General features: G+C 38.2%; 1 protein-coding gene across 4 annotated transcripts in view; it reads right to left on the reverse strand.

Annotated features, from left to right (window-relative positions):
• rxfp2a (relaxin family peptide receptor 2a) overlaps positions 1 to 19,513 on the reverse strand; it is a 54,616-nt gene extending 35,103 nt beyond the window's left edge. For 3 of the 4 annotated variants that reach the window (XR_010931148.1, XM_067608270.1, XM_067608271.1), the window contains exons 1-3: positions 19,093 to 19,512; positions 4,969 to 5,112; positions 244 to 321 (exon numbers count right to left, since the gene is read on the reverse strand). Coding sequence is in view for 3 of the 4 variants with exons in the window: in XM_067608270.1 (XP_067464371.1) it covers positions 244 to 321; positions 4,969 to 5,112; positions 19,093 to 19,177 (307 nt within the window). In the remaining variant the exon portion in view is untranslated. Of the gene's footprint in view, positions 1 to 243; positions 322 to 4,968; positions 5,113 to 19,092 lie in introns of all 4 variants that reach the window. The other variant, XM_067608272.1, reaches the window with a different exon arrangement.
• Positions 19,514 to 22,940: the final 3,427 nt, after the last annotated feature.

Below are 22,940 nucleotides of genomic sequence, written 5' to 3' on the forward strand. Positions count from 1 at the left end.
TTGATTAAAAGTTCAGGCAAAGTTTAGTCTAGTTTCAGCTCTTCAAATGTGAAAACTGGCTTGTAGACGTCATCTTGGACTTATGGATATTGTTTTTGGAATTTTTCACTATTTTATGACATTTTTTTGGGCCAAACCATCAATTGATTAATCAAGAACATAATCTATAATGAAAATAATTGTTGCAGCCTTGAGACATATACACACCGATGTGCATAAACACACACACACACACACACTTACAGCACTCATCCAGGAAGTCCACAGGACTGGGATTCTGTAGTGTTCGGCCAAATAAGTCCGCCCAACCAATATTGTCCCCTGAAAAGCCAAACAAGAAACAGTAATTATCTGAACACTGGAGAAAGATAAAATCCAGAGAGTCTAACAATCATCCGGATGATGTTGATTCCAATGGAAAAATGATAGGCTGAGGAAATGTGGAAGCACAGAACAAGATAATCTTGAGAAATTATTTTTTAAAATCTTTCAACTGTCATCACACAGCATAGAGGCCAGTCAGATATCATCTTTTAATTAAAGCGTGAAGCGCTGCTGCTTTGGTGTGATTTTCTGAAGTTTTAATACAGTTATTTTGATGTCATTTCAAATACACTAAAAGAGACTATACACAAATACACTAAAAAAATCAACAGGCGAGAACAATTCAAGCTCTGCACGGACTTGGTTTGATTATAAATATTGTTGAATGTAATAATCTACCTGTTATGTTACTGGGATCAATTATACAAAGTTGTTGATCTGGTTAAATCACTACTACTTACAAAAGTCTGTCTAAGCAACTGTCACACATAATTACACCAGAGTAAGGTCAGACCTCACATTGTGCTTGGCTTATATTCTAATCAGTGTCAATTAGTCAAACTTAAGCACTCCCACCACATTTGTTTAAGCATCCGTCCAGCATTTACCTTTTATGCTTGTAACCAAGCAACCTATCAACAGCCATGAGCAAGACTACACACACTCTTATTTTCTACTGAGCAAAAAGCAACTTCCTCAGACTAATTGGCTTTGAAAATCTGAACGAGCCTCCAATCAGGCGTAGATGTCGTTTAATGAGACTGTCTGATTAAACAATGATTAAATAATGAAAGAGATTTTGCATCGCTTTCATAATGCTGAGCTAATTGGAGCTGTCAAACATGTTGTCTCTGAGAGGAAGCCAGCACATTCTGTGAGCCTCTGTAATGCTGCACTGAAGGCTGTAAGTAAACACAGATAAAAAAACAGCTTTGAAGAGTCACTGGTGAAGATGAGCAGATGTAATTCATGGATATTGTTCTATTTTTCTATTATATTTTTCTCATCTTTTCTTATGGAACCATTTCCCCCTCTGTAATCTCCAGTAAATAATATCTGACTAAGCTTTTTGTGTCATAGTTGTCCGAGCGGCTAATCATTATGTTAACTATGACAGTGGTATAATAGCAATAATACAACATCGTCATGCTACATCATATCCAACCTGATCACACTGGTGTTCAAGAAACAATACTATGCTATGGCACTCCCTTTTGTGTATTGCTGCTTTAATTTGTATCAGACTGAGATAAGTTACCAAATAAACAACCCACATCTATCATCTGATACTTGTCCTCTACTTTTCACTCCCACCGACAGGATTGTTCACTCGTCACTCACTCACTTCAAATCACAACTTCACCCAAACTGCTTTTGAATGACACACAACTATGACTAAGTAGACGAAGTAAAATGGCGTGTTCAAACTAGATGATACAAAAGAAGAAAGGTTCACAGTGAAAAGCATTCATTTAAGAAAGACTGGACTGAGAAATAAGTATTCATTTTTCCTGAAAGAAGTACAAGACCATTGTGCTTGATCTACAATGAAACAGCGGCCATAATGAGAAATGGGAACGCAAAACGCTAGTACGACACCAAACAAGCCTTGTTTGTTTTAAACAAAACAATCCCACAAACACAGAGGTAAGAACCATAAAACTGAACCAGTTGAAGTCGTGATATCAAGAGTATAATTGTTAAATCGAACATTTTCAACAATGAATGCAGTGTAGGACTCACCGCAGCAGACTCATTGATGAACACTTACACTAGTGTCTCCGCCTGGACATCACACCTTTTTATGCTCAAGTTTAAGGACTTAAGGAAGGTGTCACATCTGCCATTAATACAGAAATGTTGTTCATGTACAAATTTCTGGATGTTTTTTTACTGACATATCATCATGTAATGCATCTTTATCGGACCTTTGATCTTTTATCTTGTATGAGCGAGCTTGGCTTAAAAAACAGGTATTTAACAGATGTAGCTGCCAGTCGCTCTGCAGTTCAAAGAGACAGAGACGTGCTGAGCAAGTTGCTTTTTTAACTAACATATGCAATTACATGAGATCCCCTGTGGTATATGCAGAAATAGCCAAAATTAAACAAGGATTCCAAGTCCGAATGTCAGAGACCCTGCAGCACTCTGATCAAAGTGTTCAGCAGAGCCAACATTTACTGAGGGTTGAGATGATGTATTGCATACTGTGAAAGGGCCTGGCACCCATTATTGCTGAGCTTTTTTTCTCAAATCCTTTTTGTGTTGCACAACACGCCAGTGAGGACAGGCTGCCCAATGAGGAGGACAGGGAAGAGGAGAAGTAATGAAGCACAGAATAGGTTCCCGGCTACTGGCAGGAAGGCACTACCATCACCAGATTGAGACTAATTTTGATGTAGCTGATATGAAAAATATGAATAAAACTCTGCAAAACAACGTTTTTTAAAATACGTTAAGTGTGTTTTACAAAGAAATGTTTATTTAAGTAGCACATTGAATATTGATCCTATTGATGTGTTATTTAAAAAGGGAGCACAGGAAAAAAATGTATGAGTATCCTTGAGATAGTTACAAACATTTACAATATAATATTAAATTAATAAAAATCGGTCTGGTCTAGGCCTCCAGTGAAGATGAAGATGCACACAGAGTAAGAAGTTATATTAATTATAAATGGCTCATTCTCAATCTCTGTCAAACTAGCAGACAGATGAGAGCTGTATCATTCTTCTCATCTAACTCTCCAAAAGAAAACAAATATTTTCTATTTTCCAAAACATAAAAACAATTTTTTGAAGTTTAATAGATATTTAACACAATAATGGTTGATATATCAGTCAATATCAGAGTTTGGTCTCAAACGAGAACAGAAAATGACAAGGGTGGTATTCTATCAAATTTGAATCCTTTCAAATCTCTTATTGAATCTTACTGCATGTTTACTTTTCACCATTTGCAAATAACTAAAGACTAAAATAACTACAACAAAAAGATGACAAATCACCTTTTGTTGGCTGAGAAGACAGAAAAACATTTTTTTAGTGGCAGCCTAATTAATGTTTACAACCTGTATCTACAACCTGAAAATGAGATGAGAAATATGACAAATGAAATGTTAAATAAATGTATCTGACGCATTCAATTAACTGCTGTAGCCTGCTGTTCTTGGCAAACTACTTACTCCAAATACTGAATGTCCTGATTAGGAAATATTACACTGATTAGATTAACATGCTGATATGAATCGAAGTTTAACCGGGAACTTCCTTAATTGACATGAGCTGATCTGTGGGATCATTTCTCTCCACTGTGTGAAACTACACACACAGTCCACTGGCAGTCGTACAGTGGTGTTACAGAGTGATGTATCTTTTCATTTAAAAATAATCTTTGGCTGAAAACAGCACACAGAGCACATTAACCAGAGATCAGCCAAACTTTTAATCAGCTGATATGATGCTGATATACCTAAATGTTTTCCAGTCTTTGCAAAAGAAAAAGCGTGAGAAAAGATAAAAGGTTCAATGATGGATTGTTGACCAAATTTGTAGATTTTTGTAGATTTTGAAGACTAATTGGCTCTTGTGTAAACAGTCTTTTTTATGCTCCATTGGCTGTCAGTGTTACACGCCCAGCTTCCTCTTCTTCAGTTCAGTTAGTTTGTAGAGAGTAGAGAGTGCAGTGAGGAGGTTTTTTCAGTGGCTCATACTCTAGAAAGATGGCCAAGGATCCTGAGAGGTTGCAGGAGAGCAAGATTTCCAGTGTGTTATGTTAAGTATTGCTTAACTTAACTTTCAAAATGTGGTAACACCAGAGTGAAGAGAAACAGACTGCCTTTGTGATTCAAAATGAATAAATGGGGAAATTACTGGTTACTGTTGCTTTTCAAAACTCGATACAAAGGCATTTCTGATTAATATGAAACCAAGTCAAAATCTGAAACTTTTTCCTTTCCTCATTTGCTAAATCTACTATGACTCAAAGACTGCTCTGAGCGCCTGATAACTGTTTCATCGCAACAAGCGTATCATCAGCAATTCCTAATCTTGTTTCACATTTAAGCTGTCATGGTTCAGAAGCCAGCTTCACATAAATGTGTATGTGTACTAAATGGGGCAGATTACTTCATGGCTTTGCTGCATCATGACATTCGTTGTAGACTGGATGATTTCTCTGGCTCTCACTTGTACGGATGCATAAAATCAAACTTTCCCATTCTGTGTACTATGAAAAGGCATATTTGTCAAATTACACTGCAGTGACCTTTAGTTTTACTCTTTCTGTGCAATCAATGTAGATTTTGTTTTGTTTTGTTTTCTGACTTGAGGCTTCAAAATTATAACATTTCACAGATGTTCTTGTTGGGACCACACTAATATCTGGTTTGAGCAAATTGGCACAAGTTGGCACTAGATTATGTGTGTGCCAGAGGGAAGGAATGTAGTAAACCTTTTTAATGGAAAATTGAAGACTGATAAGATATTGGGTATTAGGATGACAAGACTATTAAGTAAAAAATAAACATTATTTATTTCTTGCTGTCAGTATTTCTCAATCACTGTAAAAGTTCTCTGAGGGCTCCTTGTCAGCCCCAGTTCTAAAGTTTACAATCCATATTCTACTTAATATACACACACTTACCGCAGCGCCGTTCGTCCGCTCCATTCGGACAGTCTTTATATCCGTTACAGTGCAGAGCCTGAGGGAGACACTCACTCATGTTCCCACATGGGAACTGGCCGAGGGGGCATTCAACTTCTACTTCTGCCCTGCTGGCCAACAGCGCTGAGGGAGAAACAGAAAAAAAGTTGCAAAAAATTTCAGAAGTCAAAGGTTTTTATTCTTAGAAATATGAAGGAAAAGTGTGACTTGGCAATGTTGAAGAAATCATTCAAGTCCAGTTCAGAGGTATGCTGTGGTGTTATGAGTTTATTGAAGCATACCGGCACACTGGTGAACTGATCGACACATGAGCAATGACAGAGAAGCACTTTTATACAGTAACAACAGCAGTGACAGACAGTATGTATATAGGTAGTAATCAAAGGGTAAGGGAAGGGATACAATTATAAATGGAAACAAAAGGCAGGAGGGGGTGGAATTTGCATTCAAATCTGCAGGGGGCATTGTCCATTTTAGGCCTGTTTCAGCATACAGTTTGGCTAGCTTGTTTTTCATACCATTTTGTCTTTCAACCAGCCCTGCTGACTATGGGAGGTTTGGACAATGTAATCTTTGTTTAATCCCCAGTGATTTACAGAGTTCAGTCATTATTTGTCCAGTGAAATGATGACTTTTGTCTGCATTGATGCTTGGTGTAATGCTGTATCTTGGAACAATGTCTTTCAGCAGGCATTTCGCTACAGAAGCAGAGTAAGCCTTCTTGCAAGCCCATGCTTTGGGGCAGTTTGAGAACATATCCACACATACAAGAATACTGTTTTATTCATCACATTTTGGCGTATGAATAAGGTCTATTTGTAGAGCTTCAAAGGGTCCCCAAGGATGAGGATGTGTCAACATGGTCTGTACTGTTTTTCCAGGGTTGTGTTGTCGCACAGTGTTCATAGGTGTAGCATGTTACAAGTGTCCCATGTAGTAATAAGCAAATCCAACAATCAAACAATCACACAATTCTTAGAGTTTGGACTATTATCAGCTACCATTTTTGCCATTTGGAGGTATGTGTTTGTTGAGGGTTGTTGTTTATATGCATTAGTGTCTCTCTTGAAAAGGTCCCATTTGTGGTGTCTGTGGATTTCTCTGTTCATTATGTATAATCCACTCAGGCTTTTTGCTGGTCCTTTGTTCTCTCTGGTGTGAATTCTCCATGCCTTAATCAGGTGTGTAGCGCCTTGTCTGGGACTCTGATGCCTGTGTTGCTCCTCTATTCCTCTGATGGCTGTGGGTGTCTTACGGCTTCTTCTAGGACTCCGGGGCCTGTGTTGTCCTTCAGAGGATGAGGTCCTTTTCAGGGAAGCAGCCCGCATTCTGTGGCTCTATAGGTGATGAGGAAGGATCCTGTCGATTTCTGGTGCCTGACAGAGGAGGCATCTACTTACAGTGGGATGCGTGGACCCAAGTGGGACAACTCTCACACTTGACTGTTGTGTTGGTGGTAAGCAGGACGTGTTGCAGTTTGGACCAGCAGGGTTTTAAGGGCGTTTGTTGGTGCAGCTCTCTGATGCAGACCCAGTCTCCTAGTTGGATGTTATGGCATGGTTTGTCCCTTGGTGGAAACTGGATGGTCTCTACCTAAGAATAGGTTGGCTGAACAGCTGAAGTTAGGTCACAGTAGAAAAAGATCGTTTTCTAATTCAAATCACAATTTTGGGATATCTGGCACAGAGGGAGGCCGAGATGGCTGTTTCTGCAAGTTCAGGCTCCTGGCCAACTTGAGAATCCATTTACATCATCACACATATAGAAAACATTCACAATTTTTTCACACTTAGGCTTTTAAGAGTCCATGTGGGGAAGGATGTGTCACCCTTTTCATTTGTTTTTACCAAGACGGGCACTAAAACATATCAACCTTTTAGGATTATCTGACACATGCTTCCTTTGCCCACATGTGACAGGCCAGGGGACATGTGAGTTAACCACAGGCATAGAGGTGTGGAAGCCACAACATGGCCACGTCATTGTGGATTCACAGTCATTTACATATTTACATCCATGAGAAAGTGATAATCTATGTTTCTCCACATCAGTGCTCTCTTGTATGAGGGCTACATCACTATCAAGATTGTTGGCAGGTATGGGAGGACAGGGTTGTACATGGACAGGAATGCTATTTTTGGCAGCTGCTTTGGCTGCATTTTAGCCAAACCATTGTATCATAAAACAGGATCATCAGGTTTTGTGTGGGCTTCACAGCAATAGATGGGTACTTGGCATGCATTTAACAATTCACCAAACAATTTTCAATATTTAACAGTTGTCCCTGAGGATGTAATGAATCCTCGCCAACAGTATATCAAAGTCATGCCAACATTCAAAGGCATATCTGGAGTCTGTGTAAATGGTAACAGTTTCACCTTTTGCTAGGTGACAAGCTCTCACCATGCATATAACTCAGCTACTTGGGTGGAGCTTGAGGCTGGGCGGTGCTTTAAATAACTGAAAAATTATCACAAACCCTGCGTATGGCACTTCAATTTCTCCATAAGCAGAGCCATCAGTGTAGAAAAGAACATCAGAGTTGGAGAGAGGAGTTTCTGAAAGGTCAGGACGAGGTTTAGATGAATATGAAATGACATCTACGCACTTATGGGGATCACCAGCATCTTCTGTAGGTGATAGTGTAGCATTCTCAAGAATAGAACATCTTTTAAGTGTAATGTGTGGAGCAGTGAGTGTTAGTATGAAGTTCGCCTCTCTGGTCCCTGTTAAATGTCTGTGTGCCTCTCTGGTAATCAGGGTGAGCGCATCATGTGGGACCATGACTGTGAGTAGAGAACCTAAGACAATATCAGCAAATTAGTTAATTGGAAGTGCAGCTGAAGAGTTATGGTGCTGAGTCAGAACAGATTGCACAAATCCACATTTACCATGTGAAAAGAGTATGAAAGATTGGCTATAGTCATGAAACCCTAGAACGGGAACTCACAACAATGCCTGTTTCAAGTTGTTAAATGACTCATCAGCTTGTTGTGACCAGTTATGGTGCTGAGTACAGGCTGAGGGTTCGGATATGTCTTAGAGTGGTGCTGCAAGTGATGCAAAATCCATTATCCATTGTCTACAATGACTGGTCATTCCTAAAAACGTCTTCATCTGTGACATATTTGTGGGTTCGGGCACCCCTAATATGGCTTTTACTCTGGAGGGAGTGAGGACCATTGTAGAGCCAGATACTCTTCTTAAGTGAAGCTCTGTGTCCCTTCACAGCCAAAGCCTTGAGAGGGACCACTGTGTCAGTCTCACAAGCAGAGGCAGAGGGAGAGGTGAAAGCTAAGCCATCTATGTATTGTATAAGGACAGAACCTCCTGGAAACTAAAAAGATCTTTGAGATCACTGTGTAAGGCACAAGAGAAGACTGTGGGTGACTCAGTGTACCTTTAGGGTAATCTTGTGAATGTATATTGCTGTCCGTCAAAGGTGAATGCAAACAAATACTGACTGTCTTTATGTGGAGGAACAGAAAAGAATGCACTGCAAAGGTCAATTATAGTGTAGTCACTCAAGTTGTCAGTTGTTGCATAGACTATTATGCCTTGGTTTAGCAGAGATTGAATTACAGGTCAAATGCCTTCTCTCTTTTCCTGATAAAAAGGATGATGTGAAATCCTTGGCAGGGAGGCATTATGTTTTAGCTCAGCAATTCTAATTAAACCAGTGTCATTAGAGGAGGAAGCCCATCCTGACGGGGACACACTGTTCCATCATTCACATTCCCCTTTTCTACACTCGTGGGTCGATTGTGGTCTATTAGGGCTGCTAACATAGCTGTTGTGTTATCTTGGTTGGTCTCTAATAGATGCCGTCTGGTGTTCTTTGGCTCACCACAATGGAAGGAATTCCCAATGCCTTTGTCCCAGGAGGTGACTTTGTCCAGGTGTGAATGACCTTTATTTCAAAAGCTTTGTCTTAACTTCCTTCCTGCCATTTTTCTCCTCCTTGCTCTGCTTATGTAGTGAGATACTTGGAAAACCATTAACATTTTGATCCACAAACATTTTGCAGTTTTTGCTGTAGTCTCAGATCACCATGTCTTTCTTCATTAAGTAACACTCTTTCGATTTAATAATTCATGTTTGTTTTGGTGTTTTTGGACTCATACAATGAGGTTTTTTATGCTCTGCACTGTGTTGTTTTGTTCTAGTTGTTGCACTAGTTTAACTCTGTGTTGTGTTTTCTTCTCTTTCGTATTTGTGAAATTAACAAGGCTTTAAGTAAGCATTTATTTCCCTGTAATGTTTTTTTTGTTTATCACATTTTACTTTTTTATTTTTGTGTTGCAACAAATTTTATGCTCTTGGTACCAACTATCATACATGTATTTTACAGGATTGGTTAACTCATTCTCTGACCCTCTACAAATGACTTTCCATTATCTTTCTGTAAAGTCCCTTCAAAAAAACTTTCATTTACACTTTTCCACAGTTCACTTTCTAATCCACTCAGAAGATACAAGTCATTTCCGTTTATGTAAGGAGAATAAATGACATCCCTACAAAAATGAAATATATCCTTAAGTACTGGGAGAGTAAATCATCCCTAATACCCCAACCAATCCTGCATAGGCCAATTTTCACTCAGTGTTCCAAACACTGTGGACTAGTCTTTTCTAAATCAGAATCACAGGACTCTACTGCCTGGTCTTTTTTATTTCTCATTGCCCATTTTCTATTTTCTATCTCTGTTACCTGAAATGTTAAAACCTTGAGAAGAGAGATTCATATCTAAGAAGAGACAAGCAAAGCTTATAACCAAGTAATTCCAAGGTTATAAAAAAATGCAAGCATTCCTAAATATCTCTATAGAGTAAACCTCTTAACCTCTTCATCAACCCCCTTTCACAACCTCACAGCAAACTTACTTAAACATGCGGGATGGCGTCTACTTCTTTGGGACTGCAGCTTCACAGACCTCCAACAACACACAGCAACAATAGTTGGATTTTCAAAAGGACCCCTTTTAGTGTGATTTGGATTCTCAGGACACTGGTGTGTCCTTGGTCTGGAAAAAGGAGTCTCTGTCGAAGCATGTTGCCATCTGTGTCATGGCACAAAATTGTTGAAGAAATAATTTAATTCCAGTTCAGAGGTTTGCTGTAGTGTTGTGAGTTTATTGAAGCATGCTGGCACACTGGTGAACTGACCGACACAGAGAGGATCTGAGCCAATGAGCTGACCGAGAGAGTGTGTAAATAAGGTAGTAATCAAAGGGGAAGGCAGTGATCAGACAATGCCTTTAACTTTTCCTAAGCCAGTCAAATAAACCAGTGGTGACAGGGTGTTGTAATGTCTTAGCAATATTATTCAAATGGTTAGTCATTTTTTGTATGGTAGCATTGTCATCAGGTGTAATGTACAGCATTCAGTTCCAAAGACAGCACAAGTTCCTAGTATTGAATTACTTGGTATTGTCATTGGTCTACCCATTCCTGATGGGTGTGGACCTCATTGACATTAGGGCTAGATCAGCATTGTCTAGTTCAGGCCGGTTACAGCACACAGTTTGGCTTGAGCTAAAATAAAGTAATTATTCTTCAGTTCGTACTGCCTGCTTCCTGCATTTGGGTCCATCTCCTCTTACTCCCTTAACACTGAGGAGATGGCCCTTCTGTATTGAACCATGTGTTTGTTTAATGGTTGTTTAGTTTCCCTGATATACAAATCTGTGCATTCTTCAATGCACTGGACTGCATACACTAGATTGCTTTTCTTGTCTTTTGGGTGGACCAGTGTCTGTCTTAGTGTTTTTCTGAGTTTGAAAAACACAGGGATGCGGTATTTGTTCGTAATCAAACCGTATTAATTAACTATAATTTAATTTTTTTTTTGTTCTGCAAAAATACTGCAACATAACATGACATAGCTATGTTGTTAACACATTTCTATCTAGCTCCTTATTTCAGTACTGCTGCACTACAATGTGTCTGTCATCAGTTTACTCTTTAGAGTTAGCTACAACACAACACAGTACAAAAAATACAACAATAAAATTGCAGTTATTCTTGTTTTAACTGCAAGCATTCACTTAGCTTAATTACGTCTACGTTTACGACAACATTTCAGCAGCTAAATCATTATGATAGCAACAAACAACAACTTGTGCCAGAAATTTGGTTAGCTAGTGTTTATTTCATGAGAATTAACAGCCTACAATGTGAAAAATTGTCTAATTGGTTCACTAGTTTCTTAACAAGGAACTCGTGTCAGTTCAGGTCACTGTCAACACATTCCAGTTTGAATGTCTGATAGTGTCAACAGAATCTACGCATTCACAGCATAATGAAATCAGCTGAGGTCAATCAGCTGAAACAAGCGTAACTTCAGTGCTCTGTCTGAACTAGTGCTATGCTCCATAAATGAATATATAAACAAAAACAAAAACAATCACAGACAACATCTGTGTTTCTGTCAAAAACAGAACCCAAGTTTCCTCCCGTCCCTCCCTGGGAGAGCTGTTTGAGTCACACAGCCTACAAAGCACGTCGCACACGACCAGATGAGAAAAATTAGGGTTTTTTTTTCTGAAATCCATTAAGCTTGACTTTCAAATGTACCTAGTCCTCTTCAATGAAGAGAGTCCATTAAAGCTGTCACCTAAAGTTCGACCAAAGTGATTTGTTCCTTCCTAAAATGATCAAAACAGGATCTGGATTTATCTGATAGTTCACCATCTTTACTTTTACCTCTGTGCCACCAGTAATCTGCATCCCATGTTTTAATGCATGCAAAGCTTGTAAACTAGTGTGACTGGGCAGAGAATTCATTTATCTGTCATAACTATACTCATCTGGTTTTAATGAGGCTTCACATAAACCTTTAAGATGGAGCTGCCAGGCAAGAGGAAAAGAGGAAGGCCAAAGAGGAGGTTTATGGAATTGGTGAGGCAGGACATCCAGGTGGTTGGTGTGACAGAAGAACTGCTTCACAACTCGTGTTCAAAACATGAGTCCTTCACAAGACTCTTTAGCTGGCATGACAGTTATTTTGGCTGTGTGTTTACTGCAGTCTGTTGTTTCTCTGGTCTGTAAAACAAGCCAAACATAAAATCCCTCATTATTGCTCACCAACTAACACAAAGGGCCTTCTCACATCTGCGAGAGGAACATGCAGCACTACTCCCTTCTTGTTGCCTTCTTTCAGTTGACATATAATAAAAACAATCTTTAAAACTTTTTCTTGAACTGCTGACGTTCTTTAACCAGCAAATAACATTATCTCCTCAAAGACTTGTCTGTTTCATCCTTAGGAAAAAGTGTTTTAGTCATAAAAGCGAAGGATTGTGTGGACAAGTGCGTACTTAAATTCTAACTTTCACTCAAAGATTTTCATTGCTTGTGTCGATTACGTACTGTACTGGTATGTATGGTTAATGTTTTTCTCGTCAGGTGAGCATATAGAAAATCTAATTAGTTAAATCATTAGTCCCTAAAAGTAGCTCTTAATTTTGTCATCTTTCATTGATGTCAACAACTTACAAGATCAAAATCCTTCCCACCAACAAAATAACAGCAAAACAGGAATTAAACAACTTTATTGTTAATTTTTAAACTGTAGCAGCATATCAGAGTGTAAAATAGGCATCAAAATTTATAGTCTCATCTAACTGATGATGAAATTTACTGGAGGGCTGTTGGTTTATTAAAGCAAAGCCCAGCTGCTTCAGATGGTGCAGAATTAAGCTGTGGAGAAGGTTTAAAAGAGAACTGGGACGCTCTTGTTCCTTAATGTGATTTTCAATCTCATCATCATTCTCCAGCAGTGCTGTAATAGACCCTTTTCACAGCAGAAATTTTGACTTGTCAAAGCAGGAAAAGCACACGTAGAATTAATAACATCAGTGACAGCTACACTACGTTTAGTCGAGCCAGTTCCAGGGCTCTGGTTTCGTGGATACTCACTCAATGGCATGAAATGTTATTATTTACAGCTGTGCTCACTCTGCTTTCACAAGTCAAAATGTATGTGTATTGTATTTATTGGGACAATGTACAGTTTTAAACATAAATGTCAACATTTGATATACTGCACCAGAGTTAGCTTGAACTAATTTCCATCTGCAGTCCCTTACAATTAAAACATATAACAGCACAATAACAAACAGTACAAAGCAAAAAGCACACAGGATACATGATACAAAATACAAAGCTACACACAATAGCACATCGCAAACACTCACAATGTCAACTAGAATTTAATAATGTAAGCTTGTCAAATTAAAAGCAAGATTATTTGCGTTCATGAGAAGACCATTAGATTAAATTTAGAGTCAGTGGTTACAGAGCTGAGTAGTTTTTTGCTGTTTTTTTAATTTGGTTTTGAACGTACTGATGGAAGTGCAGCTCATATCATCAGGTAGGACATTTCACTGAGTTGTGGCTTTCACAGAGAAAGCTGACTGCCCAAATGCATATCATTTGTGACGAATCAACAGACAACTGAATGGTTGGCAGACTAATGAGTGAATGTCAGAAACAGCTACCTTACAAAGATATTTAAAGTCTGCAATGTTCCTCTTTCATGTGTAACAAATGCTTTTGTCTGTGATTAATGTGACCTCAGTGGTTATTACAGTACCTACTGTAATGTGTTGACCATAGTACGCAGCCAATGTTCCCTTGAACACAAAGTCCTCATGATTTTCCAAACAGCTACTCTTGATTAGTCAAAGTAGGCCTGTGGTAAGTTGCAACATCAGAAACAAACAAACACCAGAAACTCCTTGTTCTGCTTTTATCTGTGGCTCGTGTCTTTTTTTAATCACTTTTCTCAGTAACTCTTTATCGGACTTAAACAGTTTTGTTTTATTCTCTACACATTCACTAATATGGGAAGACAGCAGCAGAAATGAATCACTATCTAGATTTTCACAGTGCAGTGACCACAGTCGTATGGCATCCGCAATGTAACCGTTTATTCCATGCACGGGCCAGCGCACAGATGTGGCTGCAGGATGTAGGAGAATTACTTAAAAATTGAAGTTCTTTGAAGAATTAAAAACACAGAGTGATGAATCTTTCTCTCTTTACTCGAACATGCCAGCATGGAGAAGGGCACACAGCCGTTCTGCCGAACAACCAAACAGTCTCAGCTTAAATACAGTATGTCCTAATAGGAATTTGACAGAGAGAGGGTAATAAAGTAATAAAGTGAGAAAGTAAAACATTGTAAAATAATAAAGCACATAGCCTTACACTGCTAAACTCGTTGATGACCTCCTACCAAATTGGACACAGTGAATTCTCCTACCAGGTATCAACAAGCTTCAACAAGCAGATGTCCTTTTGCAGTCTACAGAAGTTAAGGCACATGCTTTGACACAATAAATCCCTTACAAGGACCTCAGCTGTAAAACGAGTTACAACGATGCCATGTATCAAAACAGACAGGAAAAGTACACTGAGCACTGAGGCAGTCTACAACAAAGAAACACCGGTTTGTGCAGTTTGATACTTTTCCCTTATATGAAATGTGATCCGACAAAAGATTTTAAACACACCAGTTTACTAGTGTCACTTTTTCAGCTACCATTAACAGGTGTTGATGTGTTGTTGTGTAGTAATGATTGTTAATCTATTCATAAAGCTGATCTGCTGTTCATAGAGTCTTACAGCTGTGGAGTAGCTGTTCAAAACAATCTGCATCAATCCATATTTAAACTCATTCATCCTGTTCAGGGTGGTGTCACCATTTAAAATAATTATAGACATACAAGCACACGCTACATAGTTTTTTTTTACTTTCAGGATTAAATGAACATATTATTAAGCTGTATGCCTGCATGCTTTTTTAAAGTTTAATCTTTTTGTTGAAATGTACAGTACATATCCAGGCACTAACATGTAAAGCTTCATAATCACTGTAATGTTGCTTTTTTTTTTTTTTATAGTGAGTGACTCCAGATTTCTAAACAGAAATAGCTTCAAAGTTAAGAGAAGGATCAGTCCAGGTTGAATCCCATTTGATCTTTTAGGAGAAAATTTGACACTGAAATACTCTAACGGAAAATATTACATCAAAGCAGTTCACGACTATTCTGCAACTTAATTTTCAGAGTGCATTTGCTTCTCTCTCTCTCAACATATACTTAAATTGGGATTGAAAGCAATATAAGTGCATGGACAGTGATCATTTTTGTTTTTGCTTTTGCACATTGGATTTGAAATAAAACACCCACTATAAGGTTTAAGTGCTGCCTTTCAGTTTGAGTGATAGGGCTGAAATTCACTACTCATCCAATATGACTATAAACATGCTCAGAACAGAAAAACAGCACTTTACCCTCACTGTCACTATTTATTTCAAAATCCAGTGTGCTGGAGAACTGAGCAACAAAAATGCAGTGTTAATGCCAGCCTGGATACTCATCCTTAAGCTCAGTCTAATGGAAAAAACTACCTGTTAGTCCAGTTAATACTACACAACCCAAAAGAAATAATCCATTTACAAAATCTTCAAATATTAACATTTGATGTGTTACAACCAGAAGCTGAATTATATTCTAATTTAAGTATTTGGGTTTTTATTTTGTTTTTTTTGGCAGTTTGCCTGTACTGGACAGGGGCTAGTGAGGAGGCAGAAGGGGACAAGGGGAGAGGGAGATGGGTTTTACATGCAACAATGGTCCCTGGCAGGGATGTCGTGGTTGTTTTTACTAATTATCTTATTTTAACAGTTTAATTGTTTAACAGTTAACAGCTTGTACGTGTTAAAAGTCAAAGATCCTGATCTTTAAGCCCAACTGAAATTACATTTCTGCAGTCAAAAATAACGTCAGTATGTTTTTAACTGTTTTTTTTTAAAATTGTTAAAAGGAAAAGAAAAAAAAATGTATTTGGCGGCAAGATCAGAAATGTTCATGAATGACAGCAGCTGGCAGGGATGAGCTCTAGTAGGGGAACGAGAGAAAAAGTAAATAAACTTTCACTGTAGCTTACAAGTCAAGAGCAGACAGCAGTTTGTCAGCAGTGGTGTTGAAGAATAAGGACAACACCAGCATCTAAATTAGCAGCTCATTAACTATCTAGCCTGCACTCTGTGAACAAGCTAAGTTCAACAAGCTAAGGTGCAGGTCAAGTTGTGTGCTCATGTTTGTAGGTTTTATACGGAGACTTTAGCAGGAAAGCTGATGTGGGTTCTTGTTCAGAATCTGTGGCTCTTGTGTTGTGTAGCAGTGACGTGTTTGGGTGTATGGAAACAAGTTCTTCATTTATGTAGACGGAGAGCAAATGGTATTCTGACAAATTAAAGTATATGGAGCACCATCATGAAACAAAAAAATATAATATATAAATGTCTCCTTTTTTTTTTTTTTTTTACCTCAAAGGAGAACACAAGTGATTTATAGAACAGATAAATATGCTGGTGCGGAAAAAAATGCAGTTTAATATCAGTTGCTGCTGTACTCATTACCTGCAAGTGATGAAAGTGTTCAAATTGCAGCTGCTAATTTCCTTGTTGCTTTTTCGCGGCAACATTGCCACGTCTACATCTGCAGATCTAACTTATCTGCTGCTGTAACTTTGCTATAGTAGATGTTGCAGGTTGGGATGTGTAGAACTGGTCTGACAATGTTAGAATAATACCCCCTCATATAGAAAGCAGCCCACTAAAAGTAAATACGTGGCTTTGTGAGAGAGTTTCACTTCCATCAGGTGTTTTATATTCTGTTTCCTTTCTGAGAATGATTCTAAACAGATGCAAATTCATTTATAGTTATACCCCCATCTCTCAACTGAGCAAAGGAAATATATATAACAATTATTAAGGCCATCTGAGAAAGCTTCCGCCTACACCGACACCAAAATAGAAAAGACTGTTTCAGTCAGACTACCAGCCTCTCAGGAGTCTTCCCATCCCTGAGGAGCAGATTCACTTCGACACAACACCTCCCTCTCAGGCAGAGAACCTTCTCACACCCGAGGCAAGAAATGACGCAGACTGACATCCTCGATAGCCATCCAATCCGGAGGATGCTTGCACCGTATGTGGATAATTATTTTCCATTATCACAATCTTTAAAACTGCTTTTTAAAAATACATTTCCCCTTTTTCCTAAAAATGCAGCATACTGATAAAGATTTTATATAATTATCTCTAAAATCATAAATTAAACTGCAAGTCAAATGTTATGTCAATTAACTATTTCCTTTGCAAGGTTACTCTGTAAAGATAAAAATTAGAAATATTTGGAAATAAGTTGGTTTTAATGATCTTCCATATGAACTGCAAGTCAACCTGTCATCTGTATCCTTAAAGACAGAAAAGACTTCATCTGCAGATCTCTCCGCATCTAACATCAAATGTTTTTTTGCTTTTCTCATGCTTGTTATCTCACAGGGATTACATCTTATCTTATCTGAACAAGTGATCTGAAATTTTTCTGGAAAGACTGAATTGAATGACTGGAGGTCCCCTTCTTCACTGCCATTCCTCCCCTGCGGTATAGTCCCAGAGAACGTCAAAGCATCCTGATTAATGAGATAAACTCCACAACATCCCTGACACTCAGTCAAAGATTTCCTCTGTCACCCGTTTACTGTACATAGCTCCTCAAACTCACTCAGAAAAATATGGAGTCTGTTCTTAAAATATATTAAAACATTTGTGACTTAGTTTTTGATTTCCATTTGTATGTATTTACCGTTTTATGACATTGTGTCATCCCTATTGTCGACATTTTTCACTATTTATCGATACATAGTTGATTTTTGCTCTGCTGCTTATCCATTTTTACCTTTTTTACTTTTTTAATTATCATCTTTGATCTTGTGGTGATACAAAAAACAAAAAACAACATTTTGAATGAGAGGATGTGAAGAAGCGATTAAATCAGATCAGTCAGATAATTACCAAACTGAACAAAATCAAAGACTGGTGTTTTGAGCTATTTGTAACATCAACAGGAGGAGTGTTCCTTTTTTCTGGCATCCCAATGTACCACCAATCACAACTAATTCCTTAGAAATTCCTGAGAGAGTCCTCCACTCATGATTGAGTAGCTGTGTGAAGCTGTAAATTGTACAAAAGCAGAAACTGAAACACAGTTTGGAACACAACAACACTGACGTATCCGTCCTCTCGGTCTCATTATCCCTCTGTGAGCGCCAAAGAAATATGTGCACAAAAGATCTTATCCAAAACACAATAGCAGACCTGGAGATGAGTCACAGACAGGGAGGTGGAGAACGTCTGAGTGGGAATTTTTGATGTTAAAGAACAAGGCGTGAATTGGATATTTGTGATATTTACCAGCTCAACTGCCCCAATGATGGTCAACCCCCCCCCGCCCCAACGATGAACAACAATTTACTGATTAAGATGAGACCAGAGAATAAAGCAAATGTCAGTATATGACATTTATTATATTTTCATATTTATTGGATATTTACTATTGACGTATTAAACCTAATCCAGACCTTAATAAGCACCTCAAAGGGAAGTCAGGATTTATCCTCAACTTCAGGGTTTTTCCTCTCTATCCTTGAGAGGACAGTGGTTATCCAGAATTGCAAAAACAAAAAAAAATCATGCCTTTTCACCTTTTGCTGCACAATTCTCCAAATAAATAAAATTGCTGTCCATCTCATATCAGTACCTGTATTTTAGTGTTTCCACAATAGTTTTCTTTTCAACAGGGCTACTTGGGATCCTGGAGAGCCCTTGGCTCACTGTGTGATTCATTATCACTTCTGACTCTTTCTCTGTGGATGTCAATGTTGACTCACAAAAGCTCTCTAAACGTGTAACATGAGTTAAAATGAAATACTTTAATCATTTTTGCTTTGGCACAGCAAATATTGTGCGGTAAGAAGACTGGCAAACACCTTGTGATAGAAACCTTGTGATAAAAATATGGGAAATGACCTATGAGAAGATAAATAATAATCCAATCCAAAATAACGAATTTATCTTCTCATTATTTATGAGAAGATAAATAATAATCCAATCCAAAATAACGAAATGGACAATATAACAGAATGACTCCAGTGATGCAAAAGCACTAAACATATCATGAAGGAAGCTTACTCTATAAAAGAATTTCTTGTGGATCTTAATCACCCGTATCCCACTCAATTTTCTTACCTATAATCTCAGTATGGGTCAACTGGATGAGCAAAATGATGACAGGCACGTCCATCCTGAGGCTCAGAAGTTTTCCTGCGCTCATGTCGCTCCGGCTGTTCACGCTTCAGATCAATCCAGGTACAGGTTTCCCCCAGTGAAAAACCCGAGCCACACCACAGATAAGTCAGGATAAGCCCCAGTCGGTCCGATACGTTAGAGTATACCACACAAAAATGAGCCCAAACTACGGAAACGGGTGAATCAGCTGAAGCAGCAGCGCAGAAAGTAAAACCGAGTTGGTGCGCAAAAACAGCCACATCCTCTCCACACTGTCAAGACTCAGGTGAAGCCACCTACTTTTCCGCTCTCTCTCTCTCTCTCTCTCTCTCTCTCTCTCACATACACACACGCGCGCATGCACGCACGCAAGATAAACGCGTTCACCGCCTCTTGTCTTCCTCTCTATTATAAATATCTATTATCTATTATAAAGCTTCTTCTTTTAGTTTTTGTACATTATTAAACACTAACAGAGGCTCAGTCACTTGCCCCAAGCAGCTCAAAGTGTGAAATCAGTGAAGAAGCGGATTTATAGTAGTAGGCTACCTGCTGGACTGCAGCCCTGCTGGCTCCTCCAGCCTGAGGGGAGCCTGCTGTGTGGTCAGAGGAGATGACAGCAGCATGGAGGAAGACACTCCTTTGATTCTGATGTTGCATTTTCCAATCTAACATCTTCATTTTTTTTCACTGCACGAGCAGGTTTTTGTTTTGCAAATTAGGACCACAAGCAGAGGATATTTCTGTATTCAACAATGTTTATTGTGATCTTAAAAAAGGTAGCCTATTATATTTTTCATTTTTAAAGAAACAGATTGACATTTTTGGAAATGTGCTTATTAGAGAGGAGAGAACATTAAAATCACTTTAAGTTTTTCCTTATTTGAATCAAGAGTCTAAGGACAGAGGATGTTGTTGGCTATTGCTGTGCAGATTGTAAAGCCCCCTGAGGCAAATTTATGATTTGTGATATTGGGTTATACAAATAAAATTGACTATATCTGTTAAATATGAAAATATGAGGCAGTTAGCTTAGTATAAGGTCAGGAAGCAGCGGGAGACAGATAGTTTAGTAGTTTGCTAGCTTGGCTTAACATGAAGACTGGAAACATTGGCAACAGCTAGCCTCACTCTGTCCAAAGGCAAAAAACAAACCAGCTCCTCTAAACCAAAGTGTCAAAAGTAATGGTTTTATTTATTTAGTTATTGAACACTGTGGTTTATTCCTGTAGTTTCTGCCAACCAGCAGAAACTACAGGAAGTCAAACATAACATCCATAAAATCCCGAGATTTCAATTTGAGACTTTGGTCTTTATATGGATTTTTTTTAAAAAAAAACCCTGCAACATAACGTGTTAATTGGTGAGCTTTAGAGGTATTCTTTTGCCTTAAGTGAGAGCCAGTTTAGCTGTTTCCTCTACTTCCAGTCTTCATGTTGAGCAAAGCTGACCACCCCCTGTCTGTGGCTTCATATTTATGGACAGATGTGAGAGTGGTATTGATTTCCTCTTCTGACTCTTGACAAAAAAGTGCATTCCCCAAAAAGTTGAACTAGTCCATTTAATGTCCAATGAGGTGCAATTCCTGTCAGAGGGATTATTCATTAAGCAATTTAGCTAGTAAACAACTGCCAAATTACACCCACAGAGCATAAAATATCTTGATTAATTACAGAACAGGAAATAACAATTCTTTAGGGGGAAAAATGTACTTTAAGCCAAAAAGAAAATGGGGAAGCTGCCCAGATATTTTACAATTTACCACAAACACAAGTGTGCCATTAGCACAGTTCAGTTTGGAGATAAAGTTGGGCCACATGAGCACAACTTTCCAAAGTGAAATTCAGTCGCTTTGGAAAACCTACCAAAATTGAGCTTTATTATATTTAATTGGAGACATTTTCCTTTCAAATGCTTATAAATGTTAATATCATAACCAGTACGTATGAAATGTCATCGCCACTTTAAATTAAAACTAGTAACTTTTTGGCTGAGATAGGTTTAATACATTTTGTTTTTCAATTATAGATTTTAGTATTAATGTTAATCAAAGTTTCATCACCGTATTGTGTTGCCATGTTTGTTTTGGGTGGTATTATATGCAGATTCAATTGAGTTTCATAGCTTTCAAAGCTTATAAGAGAGAGATCATTGATGTGAACATGGGGTCATCCAAAGGAGCAGGGAGAGAGTTTTTGTACAAAGTGTACTCACCAAAAGTTTTTATGAATACTCTCACAAAATATGACACAAAGAAGTTAGTCTTACAGGCTGGCAGCAGCATCAGCAGCAGCAGCAGCAGGGTTTTAACTGTGCTCACTGCAAACGTGTTTCAGTGCTGCGAATTGTTTTGCTCGGAGGATCCAGAGCTGCCGTCGGGCTTATGGGAATGTTAACAAAATCAGACTCTGAGCCATGGCCTTTAGGCAACATGACCCTTTGATATACTTAGTGAATTGCAAGCTTCCTGTGGCAGATTTGAACCAAGAGGGAGTGACTCTTTTGCTTACTTGGCAAGTAAGCAAAAGCTTTTTAAATGTTTTATTTTAACACACAACATATATGAAAGACTATAATATCTTTATTTTGTATACTACTGTACATATTGTATATGAGCAACTTTGTTTTGTTTGGACAGACTGTCCCTTTAAACCCCCTCTACCTCTGGTTAGGTTGTCTCAGTTTGGGATGGATCACCAGCTTTTATTATTGGTTTATTTTAGGACAGTGCATGTGAACAAACATATTAAAGGTGCCACAATTACCCAAAAGGTTTTCTTTCATCTGTGGTCCCTGGACTGATGCTACATGGTCACCCTAAAAAAAACTCAAACAGTTATTGAAATAGATCAAAAACATGCAAAGCAATGATGAAAAAATAATATTAATGTGATGTATATTAATGCTACATTGTCAGGTACTAATTAAAACATACAACACAGAAACACAATAGATGGCACGCAAAGCAATAAAATGGAGAATATTAATGTTGTTGATGTCAAGCACTAAATGAAACATATACAATACATAAAAAGACATTCAAAATAAATAAATCACTCTGGCACCATTAAAGCAAGGCCACAATCAAAGACATACATGCAAGTACATACTCTAAGGACATCGGCTGGCATCATTTCCTTGAGTAGATTGAGTAGATTCTTAATTACCTCAATATTTCTCTTGACTCAACTCAAGATCTTTTCACAGATACTTTTCCATGTTTTTCCTTTACTTGTATGATATTAAAAGCAAGTTGCATATAAAAATGGCCTCTCATGAATGTCCTCAACAGTTTGTAATTTTTCTTGATTGGTCGTCAAATATCAAGAAGAGGAGGAAGAGGAAGAAGAGAGAGGGTAATGGCGAGGAAGTTTATGTTCAATCCGTGATGGACATTAAATGATAACCTGTAAGCAATGCTGCGGGGGAGTGAAGTGTTTGCAGAGAGCAAAGCAGTTGAATTCATCATGGTCCAGGTGAGGCCCACGCTTTTTCTTGTTTGATGGCAATTGAGGCCTGGTAGTAGCTTTGCCTCGGACTCGATGGTAATTTATTTCCCTGGACTAAACAATAATCATTTTACCGGAACTACCTGTGCTGTGATACTTGCCAGTTATTATTTGTTATAACTGTAAAGTCTAAATATTTGACCTCAACCAAAAATTCCTCCCAGTGTAACATGTGCCTCTTGCATGTTACATTAAATACATCAGTTGTGCTTTAAATGGTCACTATGTCTAACAGCTAAATCTTTTAATATAGAATATAATTCTGTCAGTAATTTTACCTTTATTTAATAGTTGTAAGGT

This window comes from Thunnus thynnus, chromosome 13 (genome assembly GCF_963924715.1).
Source record: "Thunnus thynnus chromosome 13, fThuThy2.1, whole genome shotgun sequence".
Classification (NCBI taxonomy): Eukaryota; Metazoa; Chordata; class Actinopteri; order Scombriformes; family Scombridae; genus Thunnus; species Thunnus thynnus.